Genomic DNA, 20,490 nt, shown 5'->3' with positions numbered 1-20,490 from the left:
GTTCTGAAGGCAAAAGGGGGTCCAACCGGTTACTAGCATGGGGTACCTAATAAAGTGGCCGGTGAGTGTATATATATATATATACACTTTTTTTTTTTTTTCTTCAGAGAAAAGAATGCATGATTTACAAAACCAAAAATACAGGTCAGACATGCGCCCCATGTAATGGAAAGTGTTTCTTGCTATTGAGTTTGAAGCACAATGACACTTGGATTGCACATATAAAATGAGCTGGATGTACATTTCTATATTTTAATCTCTCTTTAACTCATCTTTATATCAGGAAAGACATCTCAGCATCGGCACATATGTTAGATTTCTGCAATTTTGTTATGTTATGCGATCAGTTGTCACGGTAACAGGTTCAATTATTTTCATTTCAGCACTCTACCTGATGACATTCTCACTTAGATGTGACTAATAAGGGTTGTGTTTTCTAAATTAAAAATAGAACATAAAAAAAGAAAATACAGTGGACTGATTTCAAACAGTTCCACATGAAACCTGTGCTTAAGATCTCCTCGTTCTTCTGTTATGCAACTTTGATGAGACCTTTTTTGGATTGATACATGAGATTCCTAAGGCAGTACAACTGTAATTACAGCAGGTGCCCAGAAAAAACTGTATAGGACCTCTTGTACTGCATGCCTTTGATTTGAATAGAACTGATGTTGCAGTTAGAAAGATTCACGCTCAGGGAGTTATTGAGTAAATGTCTGAAAGCAGACATGGTGAAAAGGCCTTCAGTTCCATTCTGTTCCCCGGTTTTCATTTTCATCTTGATTATAACCCTGGTAAAAACGTAGCAACAGAGTGAATGCTTTTATTGTAGGTAGAGAGACATACAGCATGTGAGCTTTATGTGTGTGTGTCAACTGTAAATGTGTGTGTTTGTGTGTTTTCCTCTGACTCACCGTCCAGCCTCCTCCATCTGTGGTCATGTCACAGTAGACCTGGAAGCCTGCGGGGTGGTGAATAGGAAACACGGAGTAGATGCCGTCCTCTCTTTGACCACTGGCGTACAGATCACCACAGTCACGGGGACGTGAGCCTAGGGAGAGGTGAAAGCAGGGAGACATGAAGTAAATGAGGTCCGATATGGCTTGCAAAAGGGAAAGATTGCTTGGAGCGTAAAGTGAACTCAGTAATAAAGAGAAAATGAGGATTAGATAACACTTGTCACACTGTCCTCTGTCTACAGCCAGGCAGAGAGAGGCACATAAGTACAGTAAACATGTAGGAGCAGAGCAGTTGTAGTTATATATTGTGAAGTCATCCTGTCAAATTGAGAGCTCAAAGTGTTGGCTTACTCAATTATTTTCTTAAAAAAAAGGATAGAAAGAGCAAGGTGAAGGCAGACAATGACTGTGTGGACAGGGAAGACAAACAGGAAAGATGGTGGGATTGATGGTGAGGCGTGAGTGATAACCCAACGGAGCCTATGTGCTGCAAAGATAAAAACGTAGAAAAACACGGGACGCAACTAGGTCAAAATGAAGACAGAAAGTCTGAAGAGTGGAGCGTGGACCTGATGCCATAGAGAAGACACAGATGCATAGCATAGCGATAGATGTGAGATAACACATGGACACACAAAAAAGCAGGAAAAAAGTCATTATGGAAGTTGGAGAGGAAGACGTATGGCTTAGTGATTAGATGTATACATTTGAGTGAACCAACACAGCAAAAGAGACAGGAAGAGTGGAGAATATAAATGAATTCAGGAACAGTTAGTGCAAAGGAAAAGAGACAGCGACAGGGAGCTTGTAATGTATACAACAGAGCAGAACAGCAGCACCTTTCTCTGTGATGGAGAAACCCGTTTTACACAGGGGACACAAAATCTATTCCCCAGGAAGCAGGACAGGAACTCGGTTTTAAGGACAATGTCATAGAGTATGCATGCCAGCCTCCGCAGGGTCAAATCCCAAAGTTAAAAACAGCCAGGAGAGCTCTTATAAAGACCATACAAGGATTTTCTTTTTTTTTTACAGTATCTACATGATATGGCCTGTTTGGTCTCCCCGAAGATTTTCCATTTCTCTGTGTAAGCCTTGACTACTGAGCTCCGACTTTCATCATCATCACACATGAATGGTAACATTGGAAGTTTCATGGAACATAAAAAAAAATAGACTATCATCATTATTTAAGAATTTGGTCCTCTACCGTATAACAAGGTATCCGGTAGACTTTCTTTCTTCCAAGGACCCCCTTTTTGATCCTACTGATACTCCAGGTCCACTTTAGCCTTGCAACTTTGTTCATAAATAATTAAACAGATTTTTGGTCTGTCTGCAAATTATATTCATATCCCAAACTTTTATATTCCAGTCACAACAGGTTACCTGGCTATCTAAAGTCTTAACGGTTTCTGGTCATCGTCCACCCTTCCTGTTAACTGTCCAAACAGGGGGAAATAGTGCATTTATTGGAAACAGAGACACCTGTTGGTAGGATTATATAATATGTTACCAAGTAGATAACCAAGGAATATAACCAGATATTCTAAACTAGACAATTTCTATTTCATAGTTTCTTTTTTAAAGATAACTTTTTTTTTTTTTTTGACTCTAATAGACAGGACAGCTGTAGATAAGGAAGGGTTGGTGAGAGGGGGAAGACATGCAACAAATGGCTAAAGGTCGGAGCTGAACCCTGAGCCGCTGCATCAAGGACTGAGGCTCTGCATGTGGGCCCATGCTCGACCAGGTGAGCTACCTATACGCCCATTGACATTCATTTCTAATAATGTGTGTGTAATGTGTGTGTATGTGTGCGCATGCTAGTGTTTGTGTTGGAACTGTTCTGAATCTCATGTGTTTGCAACAAAATACTTTGCATAACCCCTTCAAAGTAAGTTGCTCTGACATTGCAGGCACTGCATAGTAGGAACTGAACTCATTTAAATGCGCCCTGCCCTCGCAGTTCCAGTAAACACTACTCATCTGTGGCAGCCATTATAGTTGTTCCCAACCATGAATATGTCCTGGAACTAACTTTCTATTTATGTTTTGTCTTAAAAAAAAAATACAATTCTCGTAAAACCGAATAATTAATATGGCAGCGAAAATAATAATAAAAATAAAGAGATCTACCAAATGTCAAGCCAACTTGCACTTGCTTGCTTACTACTGACAACAGAAATACGCTTTAACTTGTTAACCTTTTCACTAGTAAAAGCCACTGTGCAACATTAGAGCAAAGTCAGGCAGCCCATGAACTGAAAAGTAGGACTTCTATGGTGCTTCCGTACAACTCCGAAACCCTGCCACAGTCAGAGCTGAGAAGGGCTTCACTGCTGTCAGGTTTGGATTCATAACTTTGAAAATCCGCTATGCTCTTATGGGAATCCAATGCAAAGAGTACAGAGATGAATACTTCAAATACCCACCAGCACCGTGGGACACACAGGCAGTCATAGATATTCATGGTTGTGCCCCAATCCTAAACACATAATGTATGCACATAGTCGTAAAGAGACATCAAATATTTGAAAAGAATGTGCTGTTGAGTATAACATGTGAATAGATGCTTTATATTTATTCATATATGCCAAATGTATTATAACTGGTCTTACTAAGACATTATATAATATATATATGAAATGTCAAGGCTGAATTCAACAAAAACCCAGACTTGCCACTGGCTGCGTTGTGGTTTGAGTGTAGGTCTAAGGAGCAATGGGAGTGGAAACCTGCAGATTTCGATTAAAATTCGGTAGACTTAAGCCCCTATTCTGCATCCAGCGAAGCTCAGCACAGCACAGCATAGCGCAAAGCCCGACACAAGTGTCATAGCTAGTTTAAGACCGACACAGTTGTCAATTACCTGTCCCGTGCCTGCGTCGTTAAAACCGCAAATGCACCAGCCCCAATCTTTGTGGCCATGGGCGTGCTGGTCTTTCAAGGAGGTGTGTTCAGGTGAATTCATGGCGTATTGCTACTTCGAGGCAGCGGGAAGTGATCAAGCCATTGACAAACGCAAAGTCCTGGTCTAAAAACATTAACGCATCATTTCAATGTTTTTTAACAGCAAACTGGTAAAATGTGCCTAAGCTTATGCATCGCATGCACACTATGCTCAAACACACTGGGAAGCACAGCAGCACACAAACATGCAAACGATTACGAATAAAAATATACCGGTGCAAATCCACCGTCATAATAGCAATCTGCCAAGGTAAAAACGCGCCTGACTTTTAAAGGAAATGGGAGATGACCCTCTGATTGGCTTATTGCATGTTACGCCCAAAACCCACCTATGATTTAATGAATACACTAAGTACAACCCTTTTGAACCTTGCGCCCGGCGCACGGACCCTCAAACTAGCAAAAGTGGATTTCGAGGCGCCCTAAACGCACCTCTGCCATGCGCTTCACGTCGTGCGATTAGATTGTTAAAATAGGGCCCTCATTCTCAAAGACAGGGGGTTGAAGTGCTTGCAAAGAATCTTGCACAGTAAATATTAAACAGCAACTTTTTGAAGCGCTATCCATGGTGCTGAACCTTGGTGCTGGTTGGTCAATTATTCTGAATGTTTTGCAGCTTTACTCAGGATTTAAGATTTCTATGTTTCAAATAAGTCAATGTAAAGCACTTTGTGGACATTTACATGAAACATACCACATTCCATTATGCCCTATTGGTATTGCCATGGCAAAACTGTTATTATAGGCTACATGGGATCGAATTTCATAAGTATTTAATTTAATTAGCTCCTGGCTCTATATAAAAAGCAACATCTACAAATTGAGCCACACAGGGGAGAATAACAGCAATTTTGCCTTAATATTAGGCTGTTATTTTCTCCTCTCTTGCCTGTAGAGGAGACAGTATATTGTAAAGGACAGGAGTGGGTATATTTGCTTCAAATTAAATGCTTCTTCCTGCATGCTGTCATCACTTGTAGACAGCATACAGAAAACCTGCAATGCATAGCACAAAAAAAGATCAAGTAAACAAGGATATACTTATCCTCCCAAATTCTCTCTTATCAATGTCATAAAGAGTATCCCACAGTCCAGTGTGCTGATGCTGAATCTGTTTTTTATGATAGTTAAATAGGTCTGCATATTTTTTTCATCGCACTAATTTAGCACTTTTGTTTTTAAAGTATAACTCATTGGTTGGTTTAGTAAACTTCTTTCATATACATTTGTTAAAAAAAATGTCATAGATTAATTAATGAAATGCCATAAAAAGGTGACTGAACTGGACACTTCTTTCCAGGCGCAAAATACACATACCTGATATATAATCATACCTTTTTATAACATTTCACCAGACTTTTTAACTATTAACATAATAAGACAAACACATGTATAATCTAACCCAAACAAAGGAAAACAGTGATGTTCGAGTATGTGTTGCTGTAAAGGGGCCGAGCTGTGGGAACATGGCTTGGGAACCAGGGTTGTCACATTAGTTCCTGTGTGTGCATGTGTGTATTTGGGCATGTGTGTGAATATATGTGTACATAACAGAGTAAACAACCCTCTAATTAATAAAGAACCTAACGTATGTATAATAGCTACCTGCTGTTGCACCACATTGTGAGTTGTTCTTTTAATTGTGTTCTCCTCATACAATGTGCATACAGGTCATAAATTAACTAATGACTGCCTTCACAACAGAAACAATGTTTCCATCTCTGTCGCTGTTATCATTAATATAGAGGCAGGAAACAACAAATTAAAATAAAGCTCGAAGAAATGACTTATTAAATTGTAATACCTGCTGTGAAATAACAATTCTGCTAACACCCAAGGAACAACCAGTCTACCAATTAATTTATAATCTATTGCTACCCACCATTCTGGTATGTTTCAAGTAATGTTTACTGAGTGTTTCAGTAATTCTGGTAGGTGATATAAGGCTTAGAACTGTGTGAATCAGATGGCTGAACCACCAGTGAAAAGGTTCAGCACCATGGACAGAGCTCCAACCAGTCAATTTTGATGTAACGTTTGATGTTTATCTGACTTCAAATCAAATGTTGCATTATTAAAGTAGTGCTAATATAATAATCCATTTAATAGAGAATACAACATTAGAGCATTAGATACATCTACATTAAAAATCATATTTCCGTTTGAAAATGTGTCTATTGTCACACTTCTTAACCCAGAAGATCCAATGATATTAAAACAAAGATACACAAAAAACACATTTCAGATTAATTTTAAAAATCATTAACATAATCAGGAACAGGTAAGAAGTTTGGAACACAACAGCTGATAGCAGGTGTGTAAGCTTATTGCTCAGTTGCACCAATTAGGCTGTAAAATTTGTAAAATAGGATACTGAAAAAAAACACCCAATGTGTCATGTGAAACACTTGATGCAAAAGCAAAACAACATGGCTGTTACCTCGCGTTTGCAGATATATGAGACATTGTTCTGATTTTCAAGTTGTGTTGTCCTGTGCTATTATAAGCTGTTTGCAATACACAAGGAGTTGCCACTCTGTGCACCTAGGCTACCTATGCACAGGAATCCAACAGGGGAATCCCATCAGGTTTACTGTGCCTGGTTAAAAGCCTTCCAATGGGATGATGCCTCTGGCCATTCTCTGCCTCGCACGGCCCAGTGGACATGCAAGTCATTTCTCATGTACAGTAAAAAATTCCACATCTCTACCAAGGCCAGTGGATAGTGTGAATGAGATGTGGCCCAGGGAAACATAATGATATCCCCAGGAGAGGTTAAGTTGAATGAATATGGCAAGATGGATGACAGCGCCCACTGGAATATAATTTTACAGAATTGTGGAGTCGGGCTGAAAGAGGATGGGATCACAACATGGAGCAGAATACAGTAGCAGAAGGTCACACATTTAGGTAGCCAGTGAAGTATGAATAATATATAAAGAGACAGAGGAACAAATTGAATACCAGACAGAAAAATCTACAAAAAAAGAATCCAATCTTGCCAGACAGCTATAGTCAAGCCACGCCTCATTTCTCTTACCATTGGCGCAGCCCTTGAAACGGGCCCCTCTGACCGGTGCCCTCTGTAAGTCGGCCTTGACACGCGCCTTCAGGCCCACGTTCTCCTTCTGCATGGCGTTGAGAGCATCACTCACTGAGTTCACTACCTTCACCATGTTGATTTGACTGTCTGACAGCAGCTGAAAAACACACACAGACACATGAGTTACACTTAAAACTAAATAATTTTACAAAGTACGACAAGCTGCGTGCTTTAATATTACTCCTGACCAGTGTCAGTGATTTCCTTTTATTTCACTGCAGTATAAAAATGAACAGATGTGTGAAACCTTTCTCAAAGTTATAAGATTTCAATAATAACAAAACCCAATTTTTGCTGCTATTTATGGCTGGCATTTATTAGACTATAGCCATTTGATCCATAGTCCACAATTTCTGTATTAAAATGTAAAACACTGCATGCACAAAAAATGTAATTTCTGTATAACTTATGTAATGACATAATTTGAAAGAGCAGAAGAGCCAGTTCCTAGGCATTTAAAAGAGAAACATATTTGCATCGGTACAGGTAAAGAAGACATAAGGAGGTTTTCATCATGCCAAACATTAAAGGAAATACATGAGCTACTAGTCTTCACTTGTACTGTATTTCTGACAGTGTAGCTGCTTAAACTATGTTTCTTGCCCCCAGTCATTTGGAACGGAAATCTGAGACTTTTATTGTTAAGAACTTCTTAACGTTATCACCAGTAAGCACAGGTGTTGTCAAATCAACCAGAACGGAAAGCTTATGGATTAAGTGCTAAGATAAGCAATCCAAAACATTCTTTTTCTTTGATTTTGTCAGAGAATTACATCACATTTGCATAGTTGCACCTGCAAAGAGTGACTTAGGAAATTTGCCCTTTAGAGTGCTCAGGAATGATCCACCATCTGACATTCTAGAGTGCAGCGCCAAACCTTATGATGTGAGAAGTGAACAAGTTCACTCCATCTATCTCATAATGTCCATGTTTACATAATGTATATCTTCTGGATTGGGCGGTAGCGCTTTTCAGCAACAAACTCAGATGTTTGAGCATCCTTTAACACACCAGAAAGCACAATCTAGACCAAGCCTCCACAAAGCCCACTTCCTATGGAGCCATTGTGATACCTCGAAGCCATCAACCGCCGTTAGCATAACATTGACTGCCATTCGTTTTAGCATAACTTTGACAGCGAATAACTTTGCATCTGAAACGTCTGACTTTATTTGTACACTGTTATTTTATGAAGAAACACGACATTGTACAGTATAAAAGGCAACGATTATGTAACAACGACGTAACAAAGCGGTTTGCTGTTGCATAGTTGACAAAGCTGTTTCAGTTAAATAACTAATGTTAACTAGCATTTTCAGGTTCACTTCTTCAGGTAGGGAATGAGGTCTTACCCCAAGTGAAGGAGTTTAAATACCTTTTTTGCAAGTGAGGGGACAATGGAGCGAGAGATTGGTCAAAGAATCGGCGCAGTGGGGGCGGTATTACATTCAGTTTATTGCCCTGTTGTGACAAACAGAGGGCTGAGCCAGAAGGCAAAGCTCTCAATCTACCTGTCAGTGTTTGTTCCTACCCTCACCTATGGTCAAAGAACAAGATCCAGAGTACCAGTGGCCAAAATGGGTTTCCTTAGGAGGGAGGAACGAGCCATTTGAGGTTGTCCAAGCTTCTGGTAAGGATGCCTCCTGGACGTCTCCCGAGCTGGTTAATGTGGCTCGGGAAAGGGAAATTTGGGGAGCCGCTACCCCTGCGACCCGATACCGAATAAGAAGATGACGATGGATGCAACTAGCATTTTTTGTTAGCAACAAGTAGCCTGTGCCTATGTTATCTACTACATATACCTATGTTCTCCGTCTCTGCGAATGTCGGAATGATTAATATTTTTTTCTTGGCACAGTTACCAAAAGACTTACAGTACAACTTTCAGACAGATTGCTCACATCACATCTAAGTTGGCAAGCTCAGTCGGAGGCTGCGTAGTAATGTTCAGCCATCACCGGAAAAGTGCTTCCTATAGACTTGATGACAATTTGAAAAATAAGTTGATGGGGGGAAAAAAGTTGTGCATATTGAAAATGAAAAAACCAAACGCTGCCTCAAGGGAGAGAAGTCTATCTAAAAAGTTTTGGTTTGGTAGGCTACTTCATTTGTAGTTAATGGGCTAAATCATACAGTATTTAACCACTGGAAAAGCAAAGTCCTTTAGGGACCTTTAGAAAAACAAAAGTGCAAAGACTGCCCTGCTTAGCAAAGACGCCACATGGTACCCTATCCCATAATGCACCAAGCTAAATAATGTAAAATACAAAAGGACCCTGTGGGAAGGATGGTGATGAATGTATGTGCTAGGACTTTCAGAGAGCAGGGTAACCTCCCCGATCTGCTGTGATCACTTTTTTACCTGCAGCCCTTATACGCTCTTCACTGCCAAAAGGTCGTTTTCACATATTGCACTAGTTGGCCAACACCTATGCGCAGCCAGATGTTGTACCCATATGCACGTGTGTGTGCACACACACACACACACACACACACACACACACACACACACACACACACACACACACACATTACCTCTACAGGAATGCAACCTTATTATGCTCACACATACCCAGGCACTCTCTCTTCTTTTGTCTTTCTCCACTCTCTCTCAACTCCCAAACACACACACAGACCTGCACTGCTGAAAGTTGTATATGCTGTACAGGTATCAGGGTCTTCTATCAAAAAATCCCTGGATGCCTTTCCCTGGTCTCAATAACTACTGTATGCAACACACCTCTGAGGCACAACAAGCTGCATTGCAATCATATTACATGGGCACTGGGGCTTAACCCCCCCCCCCCCCCCCCCCCCCCCACACACACACACACACACACACAAAAAGAGTAATAAACAACAACAAATGTTAGGCACCCACATGCAAGAGCAACACCCCCCCCCCCACACACACACACACACACGCACCTCAGCAGCTAGGCAGCTGGGAAAACTGAGTGAACTGCTTTGTCTTTGTGTGAAGGGGTAAAGTAAAGTGGCTGTATTTTACATAGGATTTTAAAAAGGCTTTAACATATTTGATAAATGAGTTTGCCTCCAAGTGTTGTGTATTTCCAGTGTAGTATTTCCTTCATTGTGTACATGGCATGTTTGTTTTTTGTGTGTGTGTGTTCATAGAGAGAGACAAAAGCAGACAACTGTCTGCAGTCTTAATTTTAAGCATTGAGTGACACATCAATTAGGATCCTGATGTAATTAGCTCTCATTAGCAAGCCTTTCCATTGGCTCACAAAATCAGTCACACCACAGCACTTAACACAGGGAGCTTTGCTTGTCATCAAGCTTTAAACCCAATCTGTGGCAGACACAAAAGGTGTTGAATTACATTTTTTAAATCTCAACATGATTTACGTTTGTTACGTAGTTTAAATACAGTTTTGTTTCATGCATCTAAATTTACATAAATCATGATTGAATTTTTTGCACAGGTGAGCTTTTGTTGGAATCAATCACATGTCCCATATGGCAGACAAATCCCTGTGGGTTAAAGTCACAGAACAGAGAAGAGTAGCAAAAAATGTAATTCCGTCTCCATTTGCCTAAAACCACATCTTCCCCTCACTGACAGCCGCTGCCCAGTCAACTGGAGCCTGGATGTGCAAATGGGAGAAGTGAAGAGGAGCCCCATCAAGAATTCGTCCACGCTTTCCTTCTAACGGTTGCAGCTCTTACAAGTTGAAAATAATTTAAACCCTCAAGCACATTTGAACGATGCCATGCCTTCACTTATAAATCAAGGTAACCAATACATTTTAAAATGTAGAGAAAACGTCTAACAACTGTTCTGTGCTGGACACCTATTAATCAGTGCTGTGAGAGGATTGCTTAACACACTTCATAATGTTGTTCTGTGAATGCTAAATGATGTGGTTCTTATTCCTTCCGAAATCCTCCTTTAACTGAACAGTTCCCAAGAATCAGCACTGGGTATGATAACTTGTTTCTTAGTCACATGCTGAATATTGTAAACATTACTTCTCAGAGGCTCAAAGGCAGTATTCAAGATTATTGTTCATGTTTGATTGGTCCACCGAGAGATACTTAATGTACAACTAACTTTATAATTGTATACAATTCATGTAATATTTAAAATTATTCTACTGTATTTCAAGTGGCAAGATTTACTTATTTTGTGGTCTATCATTACAAAGTGAATATTGTTGGCTTTTGGAGTGTTGGTAGGCAACGCAACCAAATGAGTCATCTTGCGCTCTGAAAACTAGTGATGGGTATTTAGTTCCCCATTTTTCAACAAAATTAATAATTTATGAATCAAGAAAATATCCAGCAGATTAATCGATAATAAAAATCTTCATAACTTTCAGCCCTGCATCCTACAAGAGCTCAGATCCCGGACAGAAAAAAATCCTGACAAATGCTAAGATACAAAATATATATCATTATATAAAATGATCTCAACATCTGATGTACACAGGGTACAGCCATGCTGATTGTTACCCCATCTTTTACCGTGTTATACTTTTGGCAGCCATGTAGCTCCCAGCCATCTTTTCCTTCTACGTCAGAAATTTCATAGAACATTTTTCATTTTTTGGCAGCTATGTTCATCTGACTCCACCTTCTCCTCAAGAGCAACTCTTTAGGTAATTATTTTCCCTTTGTGTTATTTGTCTGGTGTCAATAAGCTTTGTTTCAAAAATAAAATACACATTTAGAATCCAGAAAGTAAACTAAACATACCTAATACTTCATGTAAACACTGTGTCCCAGAATGGTAATCTAACCTCTGCCTTACTGACTGTATTTATCTTGTTAAACAGGAACCATAAATCATAGACATAGGAGGCCTCTGAAGCAAAGAAACAATGAATAAAAGGATCATTCCAATGATGGACCGAACATTAAAAGGGAATGTTTTCATATAAATCTCATTCATATCACACAGAGAATCTCTGGTCTTTGATAAGGCTTTTGAGTTTGTCCATCTGTGGTTTGATCCAAGTGTGGTTTGGAGGTGAAAGCCCACTAGCCGTGATATTAAATCAGTATTAATGTAATAAAGTGGTGGGATAGCCTTTTAATGTCTGTGTGCACTTGGCCATCAGTCTCTCTAAAGGGAGAGTCCCTCATCAATATGTCCTGTTTTCCATGTGTACGCCACAACTGTAAGGGTTTCCATAATACCATTATATTTAACAAAAACAATTCCAGAAATGTATATTGCAGTGGATCATCTCTAAAGGATATTGTTAATGTTCTAGGCAAATTGAATTTTTTTTTAATATTTTTTCTGTACATTCTGTGATTAGACATATTTTTAAGTTTCTTTGTACTAAAAAAAGAACAATATTTACATTGTTTTGTGATGTACTAATGACCCTGGTTTGGACCCTCTAAAACACTGATTTGTATTGCTTTGAAGCTGGATCTTTAGAGTTTCCTATTTGCCTAACTGAAGTAGGTTTCCACATGTTTTGACTTGTGAATGTGACTTTTTAATCATTATCCACTCATATTGGGGTTGTGAAGTTATTCATATCACATCCCTCGCTGAAATACTGCAACAGGCACTCTGAATTTTACTTTTTCAAGTCCTCAAACGACTTTGAGTTGACCAGAATGAACATCTTGAGGCAACATGGTTTTCTATTATAGAGCAGCAGAGGCTCGCCCTTAGATCTTTACCAGAGGTTGTGGGTGTCACTTACCCAAAACATTAATATTGCACAAGCACATAACTCAGTTTAAACTGTGACCTGTAGTTCAAGGAAATCAGTAAGTCATGCTCTTCCTGCAGCCCTGCAGTTTTTTTTTGCAGTCAGACATTGTGCAAAACTGAACATGAAGTCACTTGAATATGTGATCCAGATTGTATGTCCATGGCTGCATAGGACTGCTTTCAGGATTCTACTGCTTCTAATTTTCTTTTTTTATGCTGAAGGGGTGCATGAGTGCAGGTCACAAAACCCCCACATAATGGGCATTATACATGGTTGCCTACATTGCATGAGCAGGGCTTCCATTGCTGGTCAGAGTAAAAATACATTAATAACTTTAATGTAATGTATTCCCCTGACAAAAGGTTGCACTTGTTACAATGAGAAGCATCAGTGGAGACAGTAACCTGAGAGACATCGAGTAGACTGTAATGAGAACACTCGTTAAGATTTTAAGGTATGCACCACAGAAATGTGAGAAGAATGTTAGAGAAGTAGAAGTACTTTGGGGATTGGGTAATTTGTATTTTGTGTCTAAAATTGTATTGAATTTACATAAACTGATCTTGAAGTTGGGCTCCCTTCGCTTCATTAGTTTTCTACAAGTGATGACTAAAGAGAGGTGGTTTGCCAAAATAGCGTGTGTGTGGGGGGTTATTCCTTAGATTTTTTTTTAGAGAGAAAATGTGTTTACATATAGTTACGTTGAATATATTCAACTACTTAATTAAATGTAAACACATTTGACAGTTTTCAATCTGGCTTATGAAATCATAGCACAGACAGCACTAATGAAAGTACTCAATAATGCTGAAAAATATCAGGCTGCTTAGTCACTTCAGGTACTATCTAAAATCACAGGCTATGTTGTTGAATCTGAAGTGGTCAAGCCATGAAGAGCCCCCGGATGTTCAACTCCTCTAATATTCAGGGGTAACTTGAGGAAGACATACACTGTCAGTATCATATTAGTTTTGACTTAGTGAAAACACTAGCACCTTGTTCATCACTCTGAAACCTAACCATCAGTTAAATGTTTTGTTAACTTTAGGGTTCAAAATTAATTTCTTGTCCACCAGCCAAATAGCTAGTGAATGTCCAAATTTTACCAGCCACTCAATAAATCACCATTGTTTTTGGAGTGGTGAATGAACCACATCTACCAGCCACTTCTATGCTGCAATTTGCAGCATTACTAATCCCATAAGGCTGGTTTCTTTGTGCAAAGTTTGTTTGCAAAGTGCAAATGTGTAAAAGCAGACACTGAAAAAAATGAATAGGTCGGTTTGTGAAATTTCAAAGCCCATCGCTCCTGAACCACCTGCAATCAGATTCTCCCAATTACAGTATCTCCTCAGAGAGCATGTGAAAGGAGTTCTCTCTGTATGGCAGGGTGAAACTGTTCTACAGGGGGCTGTGGTGCACTGCACACAGAGCCAATACTAACACTGGCACAGTCAGCTCTGTGTCATGGTATAAATCAGAAGTCTTGGCCACAGGTGGTCCATAGATCACACAGTCACACCATGGTGTCAGGCGGAAACTGCGGATGTGCACACCACATGCCATGCCGCCAAAGAGAAAATCAATCACCCTGAGTGTGGGGCTGCCAGCACCACCTCCATTTAACCCTAGTGCCCACTATGCTGTGCCACCTACACCATATTAACAGCAGTAGGGACGAGCCCTCTGCCTCCACTGGCCTGCCAATCAGCACCCATGGTTCCTTAGCCCACAGAGGCAGCACAAATCAATCCAGTGAGTTTTTGAGTGATTTCTAAACACTGTTGAACCCTGAGCTAAAGATATCTGGCTTGAAGAAAGGATTGGCAGAAGCAGAATGCATTCAGTTGTTTCAGCTGTATGGCTGGGAGCTATGAAATCAATTTACTGCAGAATAGAGAGACTTAGCCTGATGGGCAACAATTAAAAGAGCATGTAGTGTGAAGATTTTCCACACACATTTAAGAAAATGCATTGTCAATAAATCAATGCAGACAGAACAAAACTAAAGGGGGTCTAATCATGTTTCCGTCCATTGTGGAGTCTGTCTTGGACATCTAGGGAAACATTAAGTTTTCTCATTGAATTAATGTGTAAGTTGTTCTGTTTCTTGGATCGTGATGGACATTTCTTCCCCTGTGACCTCATCAAACACTAGACTGAGTGAGTTCTACTCAGTTGAACATGAAGCCCATTTGCACTTTAATCTAGCAGTTACTGAGCTTGAACAGTGTAAAAGAAAAGAGAAAGTTGACATTGGACTAATGAATAATGGTGTTTTGACTTTGCAGTCAGGAAAAGGAAGGGACTTCTCTTCAAGTCTAATGAGCTGTCACACATCTCAAGGTTGTTTCACGATCAATACATATTGATATATGTGTTTCACAATCCAGTCCCTGAGCACCTCCTGTACAGTATTTAGCTTCAAGAGAAGTTAGTCTTGCACACTGGGTATTGCTCGACACGGAGTACTGATCCGATACCAGTGTGTCATATATTTTATTATGTTTTAACCAACTGTATACTACTATCCATGTATGAATGTAATATGATTTCTATCTTTGGCAGTCAGTTATAACAGAAATAGAACATAAACTACCTTAATATAGATTTTCTTCAGTTTTTTTTTTTATGTGATATCGGATCGGTGTATAGACTCCAGTACTTCCCAATTCCAGCGTTTTAGCCAGTATCAGAGGCCATACCGATACGGGTATCGGTATAGGAACATCTCTACTAAATAGCTAGTAATCATGTGACCATTCATGGCTCTGTGGCAGAATGGAACAAAAACAAGAACTAATTTATTAACATTCCAGATCATTTAGAGCGCATAGATTTTTTATCGACACGTTTTCTTTGCATACTCATAACTGAATATTACATTAAACTACTTCCTAATAAATCAGGACAATGACGCTAGGGTTTTCTGAAAATATAATAATGTGTAGAATCTTTAAAAACACCACCTTTATCTATTGTGTTATATTGTGCCTGTCACCACTCTGACCTGGGCGATTTTCTATGGCCTTACGATAACATTGCATGTCTACTGTGTCTCTGTGTGTGTCTCACCTGTATGAGGCGTCCTTGCTCCGTCTGCAGTGTGTTGAGGTCTTGCCCCAAGCTGCCCTGTCCCCTGCGTAAGGATTCATAGTCCATTTTCAGTTGCCCCGCATGAGCTGACAGCTTGGCCACCTCCTCAGCAAGACTGACAAGAAGAGCCCGATCCTGGCCTTTCACAGACTTCAGGTCAGAGTCGTGGTCGGTTAGTGAGTGAAGCAGGGACGTCTGCACACCTTCCAGGCGCAAAAAGTTACTGTTGTAGTCAGGACAGTTTGGGTCGATGAAGATGTTGATACGAGAGCCGTCGCCTCTCTCAACGGTGACCAGGGCATTGGCTTCATCCTGATTGGTCGAGATATGGGGTAGGCCATCAGACATAGGTGGGGCTTGGTAGTGATTCATAAAAAGGATGGTGCCAGTTACAGTGACAGCCAGCAAAACAGCCACGAAGAGCAGGATAGTGCAGAGCAGGTAGCTGCAGCTCATCCTCTGTAAGTAGGAAAGGAAGAAAATAAGGAAAGATGAAAAAAGGTAGGTGTTAGAACACAGTTGCTAGAACACTAGAAGTCACAGCAAAAACCCTGCCTTATTCAAAATGAAATGAGTTTCATCCATCATTGGGGATATTTTGAATGCCAGGTGGTCAGTACTCGGCAATATAAACATATTCACATCTGTCCAAATGCAGCTTTGAATGATTTATGTGCCAACATAATGTGGATTCCTGCCAGTTCTCTCTCAAAATTCTCTAAAACTCCCTGTATGTCATAAGAGTGGTGCAGCAGAGGGAGGAGACATCTCTAGTCAAGGCACTGATTTTCCATCTTTCCATGTCAGAGACAGGAAAGAAAACAATACAAACCTGAAATAACAGTAGCCAGAAAGAAAAAGTAAAACAAAGAGACTCAGGCAGCCTATTTAGTTTAAATGAATGAACAGGGATTTCAATCCTTTTAGAGGGGGAAAAGGCAGACCTCTACCAGTAACACAGTTTCCATTAACTGGACACAACTGTAAAGACATTTACAACTTTTATGATCTGGCTCCCTTTTTCCACTTAGGTCAAAAGAACTAGCAATGGATAGAAGAGAGCATTATGGTCCACCTTTGCATGATTAAAGATGCCTGGCTCCCCCATATCTTCCTCCAAATGAATCAGCAACTGATCTCTTAGTGATCTTTTTTTCTGTACTGGAGGATGTTTTTCTGTGAGAATATGTGGGCAGGTGTGTGCGTGTTTGTTGCTGTATGTGGAACTGTAAGGGAGTGCAAGCTCATTAATATGTAAATTGGCTGCACAAGCACACTGAAGTACACTAATAGACAGCTAATGGTCTGCTTTACGATAGAGGTTTATGGTTTCTTTAATGTGGAGAAAATCAATTGTGTTGTCCAGGAAAAACTCCTATCCACTGTGTTTGACCACAGTAAAGAAGTTGTAACTCCCCAAACAACTTGTCTATGTGGAGGCCAAAATATGGGATCATGGAGTAGTTCCCAATTATTAGCCTACATACTATTGAGGTCTGAGGATGATTTATTACATGGGCCTTAATTGTAAACTTCCTTTTTCCAATCTTGAGCCAACGTAAATGCACACAAATGGGGTTCATATGGAGCCTGAGGATGGTTTTCTCACATGCCCCCATTTGTAACCCCCTGGCTTCATTTACAACTCACATGGGCAGACCCGTAGGGCGCCTGGAGCCAGCGAGCACATTATTCAAGGCCTGGTGAGTCTCTGCTGGAATCTTATGCTTCACAAAATAAGATTTTAGCTGTAATTTAAAATATCTAACCCACAACACAAACAACAACCAAGCATGGACTCTGAATAACGAAATATATGCATTTGGTAGATTATTGCATTCAAAAGAAAAAATACAGAACTACATGATTCCTATATTCTGAAGGGGAACAAACCCATTTTTGAGAGAGTGATTGGAAAACCTTCATCCCATATTACATGCATTGTTGATTGCTTTTATTTATTTTTACTCTTGTAATTTAAAAGCATATTTGGTTGGATCTACTAAGTACATTGAACAGATTCATGCATTATTGTTTTTCTGCAGGGGCCAACTTTACTCCGGCCGCTGTTTTCTATGAAAGCACTGCCACTGCAATCTGCCTGTAGGCTCCATTTGTCCAAATGGGTTGGAAACTGTGCATGCATACACACATTATTTCCACACAGCCCTTTCTGCTCAATACTTCTAACAGACAGGCAAGCACCATGCACATATTGCAAATGGAAAAATTGGATTACTTTGTCAGAACCTTCCCACTTCTTCCTGTTTTTCCCACCACAAATACATCATCACATAAAAGAGCTCCAGGTAAGTATTGCCGAATGTAAAAAATACATTTCTAACATCTAACTCAGGATCCAGACTGCATGATGAAATTTCTCTCTGCATGTCAAAAAGTGTTTTAATTCCCCCCACCCCCCCCCCCCTGTTTGAGGCTATGTGCAGTTAAGTGATTACTCTATGACTGGGCTTGGCTGTGGCAGGGTGTCTATGCTGTACATAATGTGTATAATGGCTTCTCGCTGCAGAACGGCTGCAGTGTAACATCAGAACAGTTTCACTAAGCTCTATTGCCAGCGGGCCAAGACATCAGTGGAAACCATCATGGGCATTGCACTAAATATTCATTGCTAGCATACTGATTGTTAACGTTACACAGAGAAAATATACAGTGGGCACCTGTTATGCCGAGAGCGACACACACAGAGCTGAAGGATACACACATACAACACACAGCAGCAGTGAATGTAATGCAACCTTTTGCAGATGTACCGTGTACAGGCAAATACTAATGTGCCCAGATGTGAAACTCTTAAGGCACAACGTATGAAGTAGTTTCTGATAGTTTAAGGCAGGGGACTGCAACGTTTTTTAAGCCAAAAAAAAATTAACTGAGAGATGGATCAGGGACCCCCACTACATTCAGTAAGTTGTATAAAATGAAGGTTTTTGTTAATCTTGTCCTACAATGACTTTTAGGGCAGCCTAAATAATTTATTGAAAACTAATTTGCATAGAATACTAAGCTATATAAATAGTCTAATACTTACTGGCATAATTGTTGGCATAATGTTGTAAATCATGTGGAACAGTAAATTCTTTGAGATGTAACTGCATCTGTGGCTGGTTACCTTAGTGACTACATCCTTATTGACCAGTAAGCCTATAGCCTAGTAAGATTTTTTTTTTTAAATACTTAATTTCCCTAGCAGTGACTCTGAGGATCCCTTAGGGGTACCAGACCCCCTGTTGAAGATCCCTGGTTTAAAAAAGGTACACATTTGGACCAATAACAAAGCCTGAAGTGAAGGTAAAGTCGGTTAAGTTATCTCATTGATCATGGGGGTGCTGGGGAAAATGCACACAGCTAAACTGCTTTTTACAGGTAAATGTAAATGGGCTGTTCTTATATAGCGCTTTTCTATTCTCAACTACAACTCAAAGCGCTTTTACAGAGTACAGGAACTGTTGTGGGTTGGGGTTTTTGTTTGGGGGTTATTTTCCGGTTTGGCCTTCCCTGTGTTGTTGTCCCGGTTTTCTCCCTAGTCTGGTGTCATAGATTCTGTCTTATGTTTCCCTGTGTGTGTGTTTATGCTCCTGCTTTATTGTGGTAGTCGGCTTCCTGTCTTGTCTTGTTTTGTCTAGCTTTACTTTGTCTGTCTGATTGTCCTGCCCCGCCCTAATGTGACCCACCTGACGTCTCACCTGTTCCCCATTACCTCGTTACCTCTTGTATTTAACCCCAGTGTTTCCTTTGTCTCTTGTCGGATCATTCTGTTCGTTCGCCGCCTGCACGTCACTTTCTCTGTATTCCTGCTGTTGTTGCCGTTTCCCTGGTTGGGTGATTTTATATTTTTGTTTTTTGGATACCTGCCTTTTTGCCTCGCATTCCGGATGTCAAGTTCCGTTGGGACTCACCTTGTGTTTGGACAATAAACTCCTGTTTACCCCCACCTGCCTGCCTGCCATTCTCCTCTCTGCATTTGGGTCCAATCCTCACACGCCCCCATAACATAATGATCCGACCAGCTATGGACCCAGCAGCCTTCGAGGAGTTGGACAGACTGGAGTATGCCGTTGGCCGGTTCATCGTCGAGCTGGGGAAAACCACGGACGTGGGGCGCCGACTTATCATCTGTTCCCTGATAAGGAACACAGTGACGAGCAAGCCCGGGCTCTTTGAGGTCCCAGGCATGAAGACCCTACTCCGGGAGGTTTACCGGCTGGAAGCTGGCCTGCAGGTCCTTCTTCCCCCCACCAGCGAGCTAGCGCCTAGCATTCCTGACCCCCAGCTGACGACCGCCGCCGCCGCGGAGCCCCAGCTGACGACTGCCGCCCCCGCGGAAGATCCCCAGCCGCCGGCTCCCGCCGTTGAGGCGGATCCCCAGCCACCGGCTCCCGCCGTTGAGGCGGATCCCCAGCCACCGGCTCCCGCCGTTGAGACGGATCCCCAACCGCCGGCTCCCGCCGTTGAGGCGTACTCCCGGCCGCCGGCTCCCGCCGTTGAGGTGGACTCCTGGCCTACGGCTCCCGCCGTTGAGGCGGATCCCCGGCCGCCGGCCCCCGCCGTTGAGGAGGATCCCCGGCCGCCGGCTCCCACCGTTGAGGCGGATTCCCGGCCGCCGAACCCCGCCGCGGAGGCGGACCCCCAGCT

The 20,490-nt window shown here is 41.1% G+C and overlaps 1 protein-coding gene across 2 annotated transcripts in view; it reads right to left on the bottom strand.

The window, feature by feature from the left end:
• Positions 1 to 20,490, bottom strand: part of fibcd1 (fibrinogen C domain containing 1) — a 106,966-nt gene that overhangs the window by 52,283 nt on the left and 34,193 nt on the right. For both annotated transcript variants that reach the window (XM_034897247.1, XM_034897248.1), the window contains 3 exons: positions 15,814 to 16,293; positions 6,973 to 7,132; positions 915 to 1,051 (listed from right to left, as the gene is read on the bottom strand). In XM_034897247.1, the coding sequence (XP_034753138.1) occupies positions 915 to 1,051; positions 6,973 to 7,132; positions 15,814 to 16,293 (777 nt within the window). The remainder of the gene's footprint in view (positions 1 to 914; positions 1,052 to 6,972; positions 7,133 to 15,813; positions 16,294 to 20,490) is intronic.

The sequence above is a fragment of the Etheostoma cragini genome, chromosome 16 (assembly GCF_013103735.1).
Source record: "Etheostoma cragini isolate CJK2018 chromosome 16, CSU_Ecrag_1.0, whole genome shotgun sequence".
Taxonomy (NCBI): Eukaryota; Metazoa; Chordata; class Actinopteri; order Perciformes; family Percidae; genus Etheostoma; species Etheostoma cragini.
The sequence above is the reverse complement of the archived record's forward strand: the minus strand, read 5'-3'. Positions and strand labels throughout refer to the sequence as shown.